At 32.6% G+C, this 19463-nt stretch overlaps 1 protein-coding gene and 1 long non-coding RNA gene across 4 annotated transcripts; both read left to right on the forward strand.

The window, feature by feature from the left end:
• The first annotated feature begins 7423 nt into the window (after positions 1-7423).
• LOC140834641 (scarecrow-like protein 6) lies at positions 7424-10327 on the forward strand. 3 transcript variants are annotated; one of them, XM_073199673.1, is made up of 3 exons: positions 7424-7908; positions 7996-8515; positions 8723-10327. In XM_073199673.1, the coding sequence occupies exons 1-3, from the start codon at positions 7906-7908 to the stop codon at positions 10150-10152; spliced, it is 1953 nt and encodes a 650-aa protein (XP_073055774.1). In that variant the 5' UTR covers positions 7424-7905; the 3' UTR covers positions 10153-10327. The 3 variants fall into 3 exon arrangements, with proteins under 3 accessions (XP_073055774.1, XP_073055772.1, XP_073055773.1); XM_073199671.1 differs by having other exon boundaries at positions 7425-7908; positions 7996-10327; XM_073199672.1 differs by having other exon boundaries at positions 7428-7903; positions 7996-10327.
• A 3805-nt stretch (positions 10328-14132) lies between these two features.
• Positions 14133-14659, forward strand: LOC140833549 (uncharacterized). Its single transcript, XR_012118500.1, has 2 exons — positions 14133-14207; positions 14503-14659. It is a non-coding gene; the product is annotated as an uncharacterized lncRNA (long non-coding RNA).
• The last annotated feature ends 4804 nt before the right edge of the window (positions 14660-19463 follow it).

Genomic DNA, 19463 nt, shown 5'->3' on the forward strand with positions numbered 1-19463 from the left:
TGGGGAAATCTTTTTGTGTGCGTCGCACGCACTTCGGATGATTTGGTTATTAAAACAAATTAGCTATTCAAAATTCTTGGCCTAATTAGCTTATTTTTTAGTCAGATTTTGATAAAATATGGGTCTTTAAAAAAACCTTTATTTATTTATTTTTTTAATTACAAAAATATATTTAGATTCAAAGCTAGGGGGATGAATTCTTGAAGCAAGTTTTCTCGTTATTTTCATGAACCCTCTTTGCTCAATCTTCATATATATACATATATAATATAATCACGATCATGTGTAAAGGTATTAATTGAATAAATTAAGAATAATATAACAAACTTTGCTAATTATATATCAATCAATCGGTTCTCAAAAAATCGATAAATCAATCATTATTTTATATGTTGAATTTATGATTTCACTGATTATATATGCTAGATAATTATTTAAAAAAGAACCATGAGAGTCATTATCTAATTAATTATTTTCATCAAATTATCAATTAATCCATTTACCCCCAAATTTTGGACAATAAAATAAATGTATAACATAAATTATTATTTATAATTATTTATGAACATACAATAGTTTTTTTGCAAGAAACATGATATATAAAACTATATTTTATTATTTTCTCGATTCCTATAAAAATATTTCCCATCTTCCTTTATTTATAGTTTTTATAGAAATATACAAAAATTTATTTTCAACGACCTCTAATTTAATGATACAGTAATTTAAATTAGAACCATATTTTTCTTAAAATATAAATTGAAGGCATGTTTGATTCTTGACAAAAACTAATATGAGATTATCTCACGAGTTAATTTTATGAAACAAATCTCTAATCCGATTTGATTAATGAAAAAATATTATATTTTTTTTATCAAAAGTATTATTTTTTAATTCTGGTATTAACCAAGGCGACTCGTCTCATATATAGAATCGTAACATCGTCACACAAAAACTCACTCTTCATCATTAATTTAGTTTGTAAGACTCGGGGCGGAAGAGGGCGGTGGGTGATCGTCGGTGCCTTGAGGTTGAACGGACAATGAGCGGCTTCTGGCAGGCTTCTAGGCGAAGGGAACATGAATGAACAGATTTTACACCGGAAGGAGAGGGATTACGAAACTGTTCAGGTATGGGACTGTGCAGTTGAGGAGGGTTTAAACGATTTGATATGTAATACTCATATCAAGAAGGTGCATCTTTTTTTCGGTAACTAATCACATAAGAACTCCAAAGTTAAAGTGTGCTTAACTTGGGGCAATTATGGGATGAGCGACCTCCTGGAAAATTTCCTAGAGTGCGTGTGAGTGAGGACATAAACACTCTGGAAAGGCTCGTCTTGATACAGTGAGGACAATCGTCGAATCTGGGGCGTTATATAATTCTTATCTGAATCACATTGGAATTGAATTTGAATGGAGTATTATATTTTCTTGGAGTTGCATTTGAGATTGCTATTAAATTTTCTTGATTTTCTCGACCTTCGTAAACCTATTTTTATCTAAAAAATAAAAGATATAGGCAAAAACTTGTGTGAGACGGTCTCACGGATAATATTTTGTGACACAGATTTTTTATTTGGGTCATCTATGAAAAATTATTACTTTTTATGCTAAGAGTATTACCTTTTATTGTGAATATTGCTCACAGATAAAGATTCGTGAGATCGTCTCACATGATACATATTCAAATATATATATTGGCTAACATAAAATACTAACGGTAAACGAGAAGCATGGAAATGGCTCATATCACAAGCTTTTCGAATCACCACATTCCAACATTTTTCAAATAGGCAAAATCCAAGCAAGTTCCCTTTGTGATTCTAACAAGCTATAATAATCCTTGGTAATACAATTTTAGTTTATATCTATCGTAATCATATCATTAAAAATTACAATATGATTTATCCTCCGACCAAAACATATTTTTAATGTGAAAAATACTTCGGATTCGAAGATTGGTCGATCATTCGTTCTTAGTAAAATAAAAAAAGAGAGAAGAATAAGAAGCTTGGGAGACATTGTTCGATTAAACTTGAAAAAAAAAAAGACAACTCTTTCTTGCAAGGGATACTTGTGTTGTTACACATGGGGATGGCGATAAACTGAGCCAATGCTAGGAAAAGTCCCGAATCAATGAATGATAAATCTTCGAACAACTCGAATCTTGAACCAAAAAATACTGTCCCTTTGTCCCTTACAAACATATTATTTTATGTTCCAAATTTACAGACAACGGACACATTTTTTTCGTGATTAATGTTTATCATTTTTTACGTACACCACTTTAGATATAGTGTTTATGTATGTTTAGACAAATTAAATATTAATTTTCAGTAATTTTAAACTCCTACATACATAATATATAGTAGCAACCGAAACACACGCAACGCGTATGTTATAAAATTTTAAATATCATAATTTTATATAGTCATAATAATTTATTTTATATAACACGTACTGCAACCGGAGCATTTTGTATGTATGATAAAATTATGATATTTATAATTTTATATAGTAAATTAAATGAAATTGAAGCTGCGGTAGTTTAGGAAGATGAGAAACCAAATAACCAAATAAATAGTGGATATTTTGCAATTTAAGTTTTAGTTTTTGGATGAAGTGAAAGAGATGGGAGTCGGGATATGATAACATGAGCATAAGATTTTAGTGAGAATAGTGACCAAATAAATTTATATATATGTTCAACTTTAATATGACAGAGATATAACAGTTCATCCGTAACCTTGAACCAAAAGCTAAAGATTATAATTCTGAAACCATTTTAAATTACAATTTTCATTGATCAAAAGTTGAATTTTGATAGATTTTGATAAATATTTAATGACAAAAATTTGTGTGAGACGGTATTGCACGGGTCGTATTTTGTGAGACAGATCTCTTATTTGAACATCCATGAAAAATATTATTTTTTATATTAAGATTATTATTTTTTATTGTGAATATCAGTAGAGTTGATCCGTCTCACAGATAAATATTCGCGAGATCGTCTTACAAAAAATCTACTCACATTTTATTTCCGTCTCGTTTGATTTTTTTATGTTAGATGTCATATCACATCAGAAGAATCGTTCTATTTAACTTTTTTAATAGAAAATGAATATTTTAATATCAGAAAATATAGTACATTGAGTAACAATATAATATACAACAAGATTATTGTTATCATTATTAACTTTTACAGTAATTACAATTGAAATAGGAACGTGGAATCAAACGTAAGTTATTGAAGTGAAAATTTTAAAAATAAGTTGCCATTATTTTTAAAATATTTGGTTTGATAAAGAAAACAAGAGAATTTCTCAGATGAAAAACAGAGGGAAGGTAGTTTTTGGAGAGAACAAAAGGGCCGGGGAGACATCGATAGACGTAATAATATTCTTTCACTGAGTTTTTATACTCGTCAATTTTCTGTCGTTTTACAAACTTACCGTGCCACGCCTCACATACATATTATGGAGTATGAATAAGACGACCCAACATCGATTTTATTAAATAATGTTGGCATTTGCACTTTCCCAAGCCGTAGTCAATAAATACTTTTATTCAGATTGGATCAAGAAATTCGATCGATTAATTAATTATATCTAATATTAAAAACCAAAAATATTAGATTTTTGAGAGAGTTTTCTCAAATTTTTTGTTTGCCCGTCTTTTTCTCGACCCGAGTTGTAGAGATTTTTTCGGTCCCGATCAATTTCAGGAGAGGGACCTTTCTGAAAAATACTATAATATCATCAACACATTAGGTCAGATATTATAATTTTAATTATAAAAGTATTAGGCAAAAACCGTATAGATTAATGCATTTAAAATGAGCTAGCTTATAGATGACGATTTTAGGGCTTAAATTAAATTGTTAAATAATTTATCCAAATAAATATCCACACAAGCAATATTATAATTATAATTCCAATAAAATTGTACAAAATCGAAATATAGTTTATCATCATTTTCTCCATTTCAGCCTAAATCTAAAAGAAAAACGAGTAGGTCTCTTATGAGACGGTCTCACAAATATTTATCTATGAGACGGATCAACCATGCCGATATTCACAATAAAAGTAATACTCTTAGCATAAAAAATAATATTTTTTATGGATGACTCAAATAAAATATTCGTCTCCCAAAATATGATCCGTGAGAGCGTTTCACACAAGTTTTTGTCAAGAAAAAATGGGAACACATTGTTGTGGTTAAGAAGGACATGACTAGCCATCGGCAGGAAATCGAGTATTGATACATTCCAAATTGTTTTTATTCATAAAATATTATTTATTAATAAAATACTATAAGGCTATGTTTGGTGTGTAAGATAGGATAATTAATGGGATTGATGACAAAACTTAAGGTAAGAATATATAATTGGATTCTCAATCCTCCCAAAACAAATGCATGTCTTTTCACCCATATAGGTTTTTTTTATCATGATCTTCTTGATTAATTGGACCAATAAAAAATGAGACAAACAGAGTTTAATAATCTATCATTTGCTTATCACTCATACAAAACATACCATAAGTGAATAAATATAATCACTGAACATTATTCGGATACCAGAATACCGATTGATGTCAAGTGGAGCTGGAGAAGGTTCGAGACAATGACTTGGTAAGTTAATTTTTGTTTTGTATTTGCTTGGATTAATCAATAAGTTGTTTCCATTTATTTATAATGGACCAAGAAGATGATTTAATTTGTAATGATTATATACATGGTTAGTCGTATTCGTGCTAATCAGAAATTAAAAATCGACGAGTCTTATCCAGATCCAATATGTACTTTGAAAGCTTTAATGGATTTAAAAAAAATTGTTCGAATATCCTCTCTCTACCATATGAGATCCCCAACATTCTGGTCTCGATACTTATTGAGTACGAGATCGGAAAAAAAAAAGATTTATAATTTGTATCGAGACGAAGATTGAGTTGAAAGGTTACGACACAAGTTCTCACCCGTGTGAGCAATGGGCGAGGAAGACACGCTTTTCATACCCAAGTACTTTCCTATCGTCGCCGAGGATGAGGATAATGGTGGACCTCATGTGATGAAGCTCACCCAAATTTTTAATTTTTTTAAATATTGAACTGTCAAAAAAATTTAACCGTAAGTTAATTTTTTAAAATTTTAGAAAAAAAAAAGTTTAAAGGCAAAGATGATCATCTCATACATTATTTAATTTTTAAAAATGATTTTTTATTGAAAAAATCCAAAAAAATTATAATAATTGAATAAAAAAACATAAAAAATCTCAACGGCTATATTTTACAAAATACAAGAATTGTGAATAGGTCTCTTGTAAGACAGTATCATGAATATTTATCTGTGAGACGAGTCAACCCTATCGATATTCACAGTAAAAAGTAGCATAAAAAATAATATTTTTTAATGGATGACCCAAATAATATATCTGTATCACAAAATACGATCCGTGAGTTCGTCTCACAGAAGTTTTTGCCAACAATTTTTCTATAAATAATCCTTCATTTTCTTTTCATTTTACACATGATCAAAAATATTTGAAATTTACGTGGATAAATAATGGAAATAGTCCATTTTTAATCTTGAGTCATTGTAATTATGTCTCTTTTAAAAAAAATTGCATATTTTTTAATTGTGATTTTATTTAAAAAAAATTACATGTGAGTTTCAAATTTAATTATATTTGATTGTAAACTTTTTAAATTATGTGCAATTTTAATCTATTTAATAAACATAAACTTATTGAATATAATTAAAAATCAATATATCAACATTATCTTCTCACGGAAAATAAAAACTAGATAAACTTATCTTATCAACACTGAAATCAACATAAGATGAAACTACCAATTTCATCACATCATCGTATATTCGTATGTGCTCTCAAAGCACAGATTGGGCTTCACTTTCGTTGCCTCGCCAAGTCCAGCTTTGCTAGCTCGCCCCTAAAATGCAAAGTTAATATAAAATTACCAAGGTTAAGCAATGCCCACGTGAAATGGGTACTATTTTTAATTTTGATTTCATTAATTAAGGAGATTGGTCTTCGTCGGTAATGAGTGAGTCTTATGTGAGACCGTCTCACGGATCATAATATGTGAGACGGGTCAATCCTACTCATATTCACAATAAAAAATAATATTCTTAGCATAAAAAGTAATATTTTTTTATGAGTGACCCAAATAAGAGATCGGTCTTTCACACAAATTTTTGTCTCCGGTAATACATGGTACATGCCCACCTCTCTTATCAGGTGAGATGGCAATTCTTTTGCTCAAAATCCAGTAAAAGTGAAGATAATATCCTTGTTCGGAAACCATAAATTCTAAAAGATATTTTGAAATTATGCGGACCAAATTTATTATCATAATTAAAGTTTCTCAGATATAAAATAGAAGGATCAAAATAACTTTTTCCGCGATCCAATTTTCATGTGACCCGTTTCATAAAAAAACATTTACTTTTATTGCTCTTAAAAAAATAGAATTGTTGACGAGTAAAATGATAATAAAAACAAAAATTAAAATCCAAATAGAAAAATGAGGTTCAAATGAGTATAGCGGGGGTTTAAAGTTGATCGTGTTCAGATGCAAAATCCCAAGCTCGAGCAAGATCTTAAATAATAGAACATGTTAATATCCTAGCATGTACAGACAGAGTGGAGAAGAAATAATCCAACAGGGGGAAACTAGATAGATAGATTAGGTCGTGCGCAAAAGTTAATATTTTATGAATTTATCCTCCAATCAACATTCGACAAGGCAACCTTCAACACTTAAATTGAGGTCAATGACTCAATCGAATACGGTTTCTCCAACCCCACCAATATAAACCATTGAGTGTGTATATTATTACTTTTATCGGTTGAATTATTAAAACATTAAAATTTCAAGGTTCGTATCATCATTAATAAAGAAAAAAATATTTTTAAAGAATAAAGAAAACATAAAAACTCAAGACTAATCGTCATTATATATATTATTTTGGACATCGTTTGATTTGAAAAAATAAGAAAGATATTAATTGATTATATATCTTTATTTCATCAAATATTTGTCAAGTTTGAGGTAAACAAAAACGGCAAGAAAAACAAATATGAGACGGTGGGGTTGTTTGGTGGAGATACAAGCCACAATACTTGTCGAGGCTGTAATTTATGATTATGATCATAAAATTATTTCCTGAAAGTTATTTTATTTTATTGTTACAATATATGATATTTTTCGAATTTTTTTGGGCCAAGCTAGCGAAACCGTACAAGAAGGTCCAAGAGGCGGGCACGGGCAGGCCTCAAACAACAAAAAATTTGTGGATACAGAAAATGGCAGATCAGATGGAGGTTGAAAACGAGAGATGGAGACTAGAGAGGGAAATGGGCAGCGGGGGAGGTCCACTTTATTACCTTTTTTATGACACACTCATTCATGGCAAAACAGGGAAGAGTACACACTACTGCTGCTATGTCCCTATTAGCGCATAGCAAGTGAAAAAGGAAAAAGTAAAAGCCCGGGGAAAACCAAAAAAGAAACGAGTAAAAACAGTTCAAATTTAATATTCAGGCTCTGTATTCTATATTAGAATCAGATATATTATTTTTGTTATTGATTATTAATTAAAACTTAATGTTGGAGGAATTAGAAAGATTCATATATCTATAGAGAGAGAGGGGAAAAGACTAGGAGGACCGGGATGGAGTTCAGAATGAAAATTTCAGAAGACTGGTGGGAGGTGATGGTCTTGGTGTTCTTTTTCTCCGAGGGCTAATGGGTTGTTCTTCAAGAGATTCTTGGCTTTGATTTTTACCGCATTATTTTCTTCAAGAAACCTGTCTCAAATCTTGGTAGAAGAAGAGGGAGTGGAAAAAACAGTTTAAGAGAAACGAAACTTGACCCAGATATGTATGGTACTTTCTTGTTTCTTCGTTCCTTTTATCTATATTTCAGTGACTTTGTTGTTTAATTTTTGTTGTTGTTGGGTTTTTTTTTCGTAGATGATAGAAATGCAGTATAATTACAACAATTTACAAGCTGAAGGTGCTGGTGGCGGTTTTGCTTCTTCGACTTTTGAAGCAAATTTCAAGAAAGATGGAACCTTTACGAAGATCGAGCCAATTTCTGTGCTGGACACCAGAAGTCCAAGCCCCTCCACCTCCACATCTACTTTCCCTTCGTTCAATAACGCCACCCAAGCAGGAATTATGTCTGCAAATAAGCATTCAATAGTAACCTCCGCAACCTCCTGCGGCGGCGGTTGTGGAGAAGAGGGATATTTTATTGACCCACAGTCCGTTCATGACGGTGGCCTGGAGCTTGGCGGCCATTTGCGCTCTGAAAAATTCAATCTTGGAGTTGAAGAAAGGGGGAACTTGTCTGAATCTGCTGCCTGTCAAAGTGAGATTTTGAAGCTGTTTTTGGTAGCAGGAAAGCAAAGTGAGTTTCAATGCTATACGGGTTTTGGAGACATGGATACGAGTCATGAATTTACTGGTCTCTCTGGTTCCACAGTTGTGGGTAATGATTTCTCTAGCTATAATAATCCTATTTTGAGCCTATCTGAATCTGGGTTTTTATTTAATGACAATAAGGATTTATTTGGTTTGGATTCAAGTTGTGTGCTTAGCCATAACAATGGCAACACTTCGGCATGTTTGGCTTCTGGTACACTATTTGAACATGAGACTTTAGAGGACAAAGCTGAGATTTTTAATCCAGAAGCAGGTTTAAATCCATCCATGGTTCAAAATGCAGCAAATTTGAGCATGACAAACTTTAACCCATCGATTTTTGGCACTCAACAAGAGCAGCAACACAGGATACAGTCATGCCAAAATCATCCGAATGTGGGCATCGTTGACTCAAAGTTATGTTCTCAGAACCGCAGTGTTCAATTTGTGGATTCGGGCCTTGAACTGTTGATGATGAAACAGCTACAGTTACCTCAGATTCTGCTTCCTTTGGAAGACTTTAAGATGAAGCCATTATTGGTGCCCAAACACGAGACTGTAGATAGTTGCTTGGGGCAAATGAGTACAATTCCAAATGAGCAGCAACAGTTTGTATGTGACCTTCTCTACAAGGCGGCTGAGTCCATGATGGCTGGAAATTTCTCTATCGCGCAGGGGATATTGGCGCGGCTCAATCAATTACTCTCTCCAATTGCAGAACCATTTCTAAGATCTGCTTTTTATGTGAAAGAGGCTTTACAGTCGGTGTTGGTGCCCAACCACATCGCTGCCATACCTCCAAGAATTCCAACACCATTTGATGGTATGTTCAAGATGGGTGCTTATAAGGTGTTCTCTGAAGTTTCTCCAGTTATCCAATTCACGAATTTTTCTGCTAACCAGGCATTTCTCGAAGCCCTTGATGATGCAAAACAAATGCATATAATAGATTTTGATATCGGTTTTGGTGCTCATTGGTCTTCTTTCTTGCAAGAGCTTCCAAGGAAAAATGGTGGGGTGACTTCTTTGAAGATAACTGCCTTCGTTTCTCCATGTACTTACCATGCAATTGAGATTAGCCTTATGCACGAAAACTTAGCACATTTTGCTAATGACCTTGGAATTAAATTTGAGCTTGACGTGGTGAATATTGATTCTTTTGATCCAAATTCTGGCTCTGTGCCGTTGTTTAGGGCATCAGAGAGTGAGGTCGTTGCTGTGAATTTCCCCATATGGTCCTTCACAAGTTGTCTCCCTTCACTCCCTTCATATATTTGTCTTATAAAGAAGCTTTCGCCGAAAATCATAGTCTCACTGGACCATGAATTCGAGCGAATCGACCTCCCTTTCTCGCATCATATTCTTCACACTCTTCGGTACTATGAAGCTTTACTTGACTCGGTTGATGCTGCTAGCATGTCTTCTGATGCTGCGAACAAAATCGAGAAGTTCCTTTTCCAACCTAGGATCGAAAACACAGTTTTGGGCCGCCTTTTCTACCCCGACATAATGCCACCATGGAGAAACCTATTTACCACTGCTGGCTTCTTGCCTGCACCAATTAGTAACTTCTCTGAAACTCAGGCTGAATGTGTACTGAACAGAACTCAAGTTAGGGGATTTCATGTGGAGAGGCGGCAGGCATCGCTTGTGCTATGCTGGCAACAATGCGAGCTTATATCGGTTTCGGCTTGGACTTGTTGAAGATGCTTGGATTGCGTGTAGCCTAGACTTTGGAGGACCTTATTATCTATTATCTAGTGAAATAAAATATCCGCTTCCAAACTTGTGACTCATTTTGATAACTCAAACGCTTGTCAACAATACTCTTGCGTCGTGTTGATCATATTCTGATTTACTACTACATAATTATTGGTAAATTGAATGATCGTGACTGTACCTTGTGAAAGCTGAATGGTTTTATATGTTGCAACTACTTTTTTGTTGTCTTTAGTTACACGCAATCTTTCCTCGTTTCAACAACACTTGCTTCATCTTGAGCTGTATGTCTAGTTCTGTGCTGGAATTACTTGTTTTAAAGGAAATGAACGAAACATTTGCATACAAACTTGTTAGATTTTGCCATCAGAAAGCTATATATCATGAAGTTACTTGTGCTTGGTCACTCATGCAAGGGGTGCATAGCATGTGTGCTGTTTTTTTCCCCTTCTGAATGTTAACTTTAGTCAAAATACATGATCCAACCTATGCATGGCAACAAACGCTCTCACGACAGAGTCTCGGTTGTTGATTGAGTCAATGTTGGCTACATATGCCCTCAGGCTAGGCCGCTGGCATTACATTTTTTATGGTGTTATTTTCACGAGCTTCATTGCATCAAATGACAAGAATATAAATTAACGAGTAGATCTTTTGTGAGACAGTCTTAGGAATCTTTATCTGTGAAACTGGTCAATTCTACCGATATTCACAATAAAAAATAATATTCTGAGCATAAAAGTAATATTTTTTCATAGACGACCCAAATAAGATATCCGTCTCACAAAATATGACTTATGAGACCGTCTCACACAGATTTTTGCTTAAATTAACGTAAAAAATGTCTCGATTCCAGGCTCCCCCATTTTCATTACTAAAAACATGACGATAAATTAGTTTCGAACCGTTCTCTTGTTACAGAAAAAACGAAGGCAAAAACTTGTGTGAGACGGTCTCACGGGTCGTATTTGTGAGACGGGTCTCTTATTTGGGTAATCCATGAAAAAATATTACTTTTTATTGTGAATATCCATAGGGTTGACCCGTCTCACAAATTAAGATCCGTGAGACGATCTCATATAAGACACACTCAAAAATGAAATGCCTCTATTTGAGTAGGATGTCTCACTCAAATTTATGCTAAGAAGTTCATAAAATAGTACTTAGTGCGGCATGTTATATAATTTCTTGAAATTGATTTACCAGAACTATTTTTGTTGGAACAAACCACATGGGCGCCTCACACTTGAATACTTTACTTTGTTTTTACGTGGCCTGCCACATTTGGACACATTAACTTTGCTTCTTCTCTTTTCTCCTAATTTTCATTTGTTCAAATATAAAAAAAATGGGGTATAAAGCAAGTGGGGCGTGAATTTCGTACTTACCGCGTCCTAATTTTTATTTTTTTGAAAGGGAAACAATACATAGAATTAAGTCAAACAATCTCGAGATACAACAGATTGAGGACAAATAGGGACGCAATTAATTAATATCTTAAGTCGAGGAAATTAGGACAAATCTTGCCGAAATTTTTAATGACTAAACTTAGGGGAACATGATTATACAGTGGACATGGACAAAAAATAATTAATATTAAAATTGGTGTAGCTTCATTAAATTAGTTCTTTCCTTCCACTTAATTACGCATACACTTGATTATTTAATAATGATGTGTGGCGTCACTTTCATTGGAAATTCATTTTTATAGGAATTTTTTGTCAGCAACTAATTCTTCTCATGTCAATAGTTTACACATGATAGATAGGTCGTTCAAGTTGTTCCATTTACTAAAAGAAGTGACTTTTTTGAGTGATAGTTTGATAAATTAGATTCTTTCTATCAGCATTTTCTTGGATAATTATGTTGTAAATGATTTTTTTAGTGTGATTTACCTGAGAATTTACATAATTGGTGTCGAAAATGACGACGGCAGACTTCATTGTCATTAAAAAAATAAATTACACATGACATGGGTGGGTTCGTACAAATTTTAATATGTGTTACTTATTCTATTTTTAATTTAAAAAGATTCAATTAAATATTTAACTCACCCACTTGCTCCAACTTAAAAACTGCGTTAATGCTTTATATCATTGCCTTAATCGTTTCTGGGGACCATAAACTCCGGTGAATATACCTTTGCCCATACTCGATTCTTATATTGTTTTAGATAACAAGTATTTTTTATTTCATTTAGCAATGATAACTGACTTGGTTTAAACATTATTGCATATTTAGAGCCGCGGGCCCATCCTCGTTGTTATTTTTAAAGAGTGTGTCTTTTATGAGACCATCTCACAGAACTTTATTCGTGAGAAATATCAATCATGTTCATATTTATAATAAAAATAATAATTTTGACAAAAAAATATCCAAATAAAACATTTATCTCACAAAATTGACTCGTGAGATCGTCTCACATGAATTTTTATATATTTGTAATATGTGTGCCCCGAATTTTTTTTGTTATTTTACATGAAATTATGCAAATACAAAGTACGTGACTATGCTAGGTTTCATTTCGTTGAGCTGTCTAGAAATAATGTACCTTTTTCTTATTTTAAAATCCATTATTTTTCTCATGTACAATTTCTTAGCTACCAAAATAGATTAACTGGGAATCGTTGAAGCTTATGATTAGAGTTGCAAGAATATATTTATACGGTTTTTATTGACGTTAAGAGCATCGACTTGCAACCTATCTAGTTGTAAATATTCAGCCACGAATCGATCCTTCGGTTCAATGACATCAACGTCCCAATACAGAAGATACAAAGACTAGGTTATAAGAAATCGTTATGTATTTTGTTTAATTTTTTAAAAAATGAAAAGCTTTTATTCAAATTTTATTAATGAAAAAGATGCATTATGTATATAATTATTTTCGTATTGGACTTGGATTTAGATTAGCTCGACTCAATATATAATATCCAAGCTTCAGGGTGCAGGAAAAAACCCGTTCCTTTATCAGTGAGGAGCCATGATTATATTAATATATATATTTTTTAAAAAAATACCTAAATACTTAATTAAAATGGTGGTATTTTATGTGTGTATACATTTTCCACCTACACATTAGGTAAGTCTAAAATTACATCATGACACCAAGTATAATAAATATAGTGAGTAAATATATATGTATATATATACGTAATACGCACATACAAAAACTCTGGTGAGATCAAAGCTTTTTGGAACGTCTTGTGCAAGAGATACGTAGGATTGACAAAACTTAAAGAGAAAGTGAGAAACTGACAAGATTCTTTCGACCATCATTAGAAAGAGTTCAATGTGTAATCAATTTATATTATTGTAAAAGTTCAAAGTTCGCACTGTTGATCACCTTGTGGTTACCGTCTTCCATTTTTAGATGTAACAACCTTTCAGCGGCTCGTCGAGGATCATGGGTGGAGACATGATCAGATTATGGATGCTTCTCAGATATCCCGAACTTCTTTTCTTTGTCTGCATCCAACTCTCTATCGCCGATCCCATCTGCATAGTAATCCATTCTTAATCGGATCATGTCCACCCATGATTCTCAACAAGCTGTTGCATCTAAAACTGGAAAACAACCAGAAGGTGATCCACAGTGTGAACTTTAAACTCTGAACTCTTTCCAATGATGAATGACACACACACTGGAATACATAATTTGAATGTCGTCTTTTTCATGCGGTCATACTTTTACATTAAACAACACCTAATATATTAAATTAAGTACAACTGATAAGTTGAGACAGCTACCTCATATCTGCTTACACCATATGTACACTCCACATATGTTCTTCTGGACAGGGATCGCAAAAGCCCATTATTCTTGATTTTTTCGCACCTTCATGAAGCTGAACAAACATGTAGAAATCTAAGTATCATATGAAAGTATCCTCAAGGATATTTAGTACCAAACCCAAAAAAAAAAACCCAACTTCCACAATTTTAACCGCTATTCCTAGGTAATCTAAACTCAAAAATATTGCGACGTGAGATGCCACTCCATTTGTTTGGGAGGTAATAAATGCTTCTTGTGTTAAAAAGTTTGTTTTACGTAAGGAAACTGCTAATGTAGTGTACATACTTGTGCTGATGAGGCGAATTGAAACTACAAATCATGTTTGAATAAAACAAGTCTGCATGGAATATACATCATATTTAATCACTGGTCAACAGTCACTAACAAGAAAATTTAGAGGTACTATGACATTTATGATTTGAGAAGCCATTTCATCTTCTGTTTCTTCCAATTATCAATCATGGCTTTACAATTTCCATAAAATGCCTTTCTAACAACCAATCTACCCCTTTCTAACTGCTTGTTTCTTTTCATATCAGCCACATTTTGTAACAGCTGTTGAGCTTTCAGAGCTGCCCGCTCTTGCCTCTTGAACCTGTGCTAAGAAAAACAGAACACTGAACAAATGCCAGACAACGTAGCCGCAATTTGAAATAAGGTGTAGAGGGAGAATGCTAAAAGCTCCTACAAAGCAAATCAGTGCTCAGCTAAAACAAAACAAGCAATAAGATATACATGACTCCGCTACAGAAGTAAGCTTTACAAGGTTCCACCAATAACTGAATTGATCAAAGAATCATAAAACCCCAGAATATCTTTTAACAGCCAAATTTCCACCAAAAGAAATATAATTAGAATTGGATATTTGAGATTGAACTTCACTAGCCATTTCCATCCTGACATTAAACATGAACATTAACATAGGGTGAGAAAAAAGAAAGACGAAGAAATGAATGTGCAGTTGGAATCTCCAGTTGAGAATGCAACTAAGACTGGATATAAACATGAGGCTGTTTCCATGTTTAATTTTTTAAGCAAAAATTTTCTTGGAGTAGAAACTTGCAGAAAATGCTACAACTATTGAATCTTTGGGTTTTTACAGGCCAAATGATCAACAGAACAGTTAGATGACAGAATATCTGAATTTGAGGCAGACCGCGTACTCAAATATTAATAAAGAAGGGATGAACATCACCAGAGTGAGAATATTTTATTCTAGGATGCATGTCAGTCGTACAGTGCATTATAGTTCACACAAAGTAGAAGTTTCCCGAAAACAAGCTAGCAAAAAAAAAACATCATGACATCCTTGATCTCCTCAACTTTGTTCAGTCTAGGGCCAAGCTCAAAGCCAGACGTCAGTCCCTCCATTTCCATATATATTATATATCAACCTTTTATTTTCATCAGTTAAAATCTCATATAAGCTTCACATATTCGTTGAAACTTCTCTGTAGCAATTTTCTTCATCGGAAAAACATTTAGTAAGAGTAATTGTTGTTGTACAACAAAATAAAAGCTTAATCAGGTTAAACAAATAAATAATACTACATATCTGGCATATTATTCAGTGAACGGAATCCAATGTTACTGATCATGAGTTTCAAGGATCTTTGTTGGTTTAGGAAACAGTTGTCTCAATACACGCCAAGGAGATGGCATCTTGGTGTTTTTCCAATCACGGCACTCTTTTTTTTTCTTGTTTTATAAGAAATGAAAATGGCCCTTATTGGTGTGAAAATCCTGGTTCATTTAATGAGCACATGTTTCTACGATACTACGTTGTACATCCACGTGTTTTCTTGAAGCTTAAAGTCAAAGATTGTGGATATAATTATATATTTTTATATCTATATTTTAAAAAAATCAAAATAATATTTAATATTATTAAAATAATAGTTTTATTTAAAATCAAAATATAAATAATCATGTATAAAACAAAAATAAAATTTTTAAACGAAAAAATGAAATTTTTAAAAAAATTTAAAATGGGTGTGTTGGTTCATCGGTTAAGACCGGTTGGATCAGATTGATTGTAAAAACAATTTATAAGATTGTTTCAGATTGGACTCACAAGTAGTTACCAATCGAAACAGCTGAACTGATTCGATTTTAAAAACATTTTTTACAAGCTTAAAATTAACAACAACCTACTTACAATTAAAATTATAATTTTCCGGTTGATTGGAATGTGTTGGTAAAAAAAAAAGTCCGAGTACATCATCTGATTAATCATTACAAGGCATCAAGGACACAATAAACTTTATATATTGTCAAATAAAAAAATTGTCACTTGGTAATCAAGAAATCGTACCTATAATAATTTGAAATTAGCAACGACTTTAAGAACTTGCTGGTTCCTTGGCCCGAAACCAAGAGAATTCTTCATGATCTATCACACCATTTTGAAATCAACATTCTAACCGATCATGTATTTTAAAAAAATCCCATAAATAAATACGATTGATCTTGAGTAGTCGAATTAATCAACTATTAGAAAATCAATAGATTTTACGGGACTAATTCATGATAAAAGATAATTTCAAAATAAAACCTCATAATATACATTAGCAGCGGAGCTAGAAAAATAGCTATACTCGGGTTAGAATTTTAAATTCTAAAATCTTTTAATATTCTAAATTGATCTACCCGAACTAATATCACATTAATCTAAAATTTATATATAATTTTTAAAAAAAAAAATGGAACCACCTGGACTAAAGCTCGGGTGTCTTACCATGTGGCTCCGCCACTGGCACACATATCATGTTAGGAAAATTGCACTTTTATTCATATTTATTTGTTTCTCTATAATTTTGGTCTTCCATTATATCAAATTTAAGCCTTGATAATGCATCTTCCGTTTTTTTAAAAAATTATAGTCTTTTTTCATCTGAAACATTGACGTGACGTGATTAAACACATCAGGGTCGCATTAATGTCACATCACTGCGATTTAAGAAAAATGACCAACAACAACAACAAAAAAAGGAGATCTAGATGTTTAAAATTTGACGATATAAATCACGAAATTCGTAAAAAGACAAATATAAAAAGCACAAGAATAAAAAACCCCTATTATATTTTAATGTTTCTACGTCGGTAAAATGTGACATACAACATCCCCCACTTCCACATCTCGCATGCAGATATATATTAATCATAATTCATAACAAACTTACTTTATATATGTATCGTTCTTATTGGAGAAATACTTGTTGATTTTGATTGTATACAAACAAATGCGAAAACATGCGTCATCCCCCAAAAAGCGAAATGGAGATTATACCGGAAAAAATATATACTTGGAAAACAATACTGATACAGCATCTATATATACTATACCGTTGCATGATCAACACATACGAAATTCAAAATATATAAAGACAAAAATAGTACCAGCTTTACATGATAGTATCAGAAATTATGGGACCCTGCGCGATTTTAAGGAAATTGCTAGGAAACTTCCCCTGACAGCTACTTTTTGGGCCACAATATTTGTCTTGTCCAGTTAATGATTCTTCTAAGTTAGCAAATGAATGAATTCGATGATTCAAGAACTTCGCGCTCGTTAAAAGCTTTGTCCAAATTTCAGGCGAGACCGACTTCGAAGTTATGAAGAACGACAAAGGATTGTAAACCTGTGATTCCCCTTTAGCTTCGGCTAGACTGCGAGTGATCCTAGAAAATGGTACATAAAATATATTTTTAAAATTTTAAAAAAAATACGGAAGTGGTTGATTAAAATATTTAAAAATGAGGGAGTATTGCTGATTTAAAATGTAATTTGTAGGCTCCACATTGTCATCCGTGGCCAATTAGTGAAAAGGAAAGACGACCATATCCATAAATTCATATAATAATTAGTCGTGTGTCTCTAATAATATATAGCTTTAACTTAATTTTGGAAAATTATAAACCAATTTGATAGTTGGCACAATGATGAAATTTGATGCTTTATCAATTTAAAAGATAGTTCTGCCAAAAATATTGTAATAAATTAAACGTTGTATTCGACATGCTCGGAATGTTATTTATTTATATATATCTTTTGAATTATATATTTACTGGGTAGGGACAATATATATTATGCCCGCATGTCCCTCCTCTCTTATCACATTCTTCCAACGCCCAAAAATATGGTTTTCAGTGCTGTCGTGGCACTAGCAAAGCTCGGCGTCCTCGGCGGCACCCCGCGAGGCATGACGCCGGCGATGGCCGTGTTGATATGCCCTTTGGTCCTCAAATTCGTGTTCAGCTTGCGCCATGTGCGCGAAACTTTCATCAACATGCTCTATAGCATTAGATTGTTCTTCTTCCAAATGAGCCAGATATCACTAAGTGCAGATCCCGATGGCGGCGACCGGTGGCAGAGGGCCGTGCGGTTGGTGTGCGAGAGGCTCAGACATACTAGGGATGCAGAGTCCGTCGAGGAAAGTTTCTATGAACTATCAATGATTGCACTTTGATTTGACGTACGTCTATTGATTTCTTTAATCTTTGATTTTTAAGAATAATTTTTACTCTGTATGGGAGGGTGGATTTCTTTTTAGTTTGGCTCTCGGCTTTGGGAGTTCTATAATAGGAAAGTAACTCCATTTCCTTTTTGAAGTTCTTTACTGGATTAATTAAGCATTTCTGATATAATATTAATTTTGGGTAAATTTCATGTCGATCGATTCATATGCAGTACTCATTATATATATATATATATATATATATATATATATATATATATATATATTAGATTGGTAAATCACAGAATATTAGAAGTTGGAATATAATTAATGAGATCAAAATAGTTAATATGATTTTGTAATCACAATATATAATTAATGAAAGACGTACAAGGTATCATAAAATGCTTATGTGGTTTGCAAATTCTTAATCGATTTTATTGGTACATTTCTTCATCTATTCAGTTCGCGAAAATTGGGATTAACAAAAAAATAAGGGCTGATCCATCTTTTCTGTTCATTGTATATGATTTTCTAGTTGAAATATCTAAAATTATTTTTATTATTATCGTTGTTCCAGCTTTATTAACCCTATATATTTTCAGAATTTATTAATATCGTGTCGAAATTTTTAAATACTGATTAAAAACTATCCATCATTTAAAAAAATTTCCAGTAGTTTGTTAACTTTGCATAAACAAGTATCTTGAATGTTATATGTTTGAGTCTAAATCTAAAATATAAAGGTTAATTAAGTTTTGAAAAAAATTCCTTAATGGGAAAATGAGGATATACTATTACTTCAGGGGTCCAACTTTTGAAGCCCAGTGTCTTTCAGTTTTACTGGTTAACCTTGGAATTAAACGTAAGAAGTACAGGTACTTCATATTTGTTCTATTCGATTTGCCAGTCTATCTCATTACCTATGTATTTCTAGGGCTCAATTTTTTTAAAAAAATATCTACTGTATTATTTAATATCATGTATAAAGGAAAAAACTAAAACAAACTACTTTGTTTTACAAAAAAAAATATTCTTTGAAA

This window comes from Primulina eburnea, chromosome 6 (genome assembly GCF_022965805.1).
Source record: "Primulina eburnea isolate SZY01 chromosome 6, ASM2296580v1, whole genome shotgun sequence".
In the NCBI taxonomy this organism is placed as follows: domain Eukaryota; kingdom Viridiplantae; phylum Streptophyta; class Magnoliopsida; order Lamiales; family Gesneriaceae; genus Primulina; species Primulina eburnea.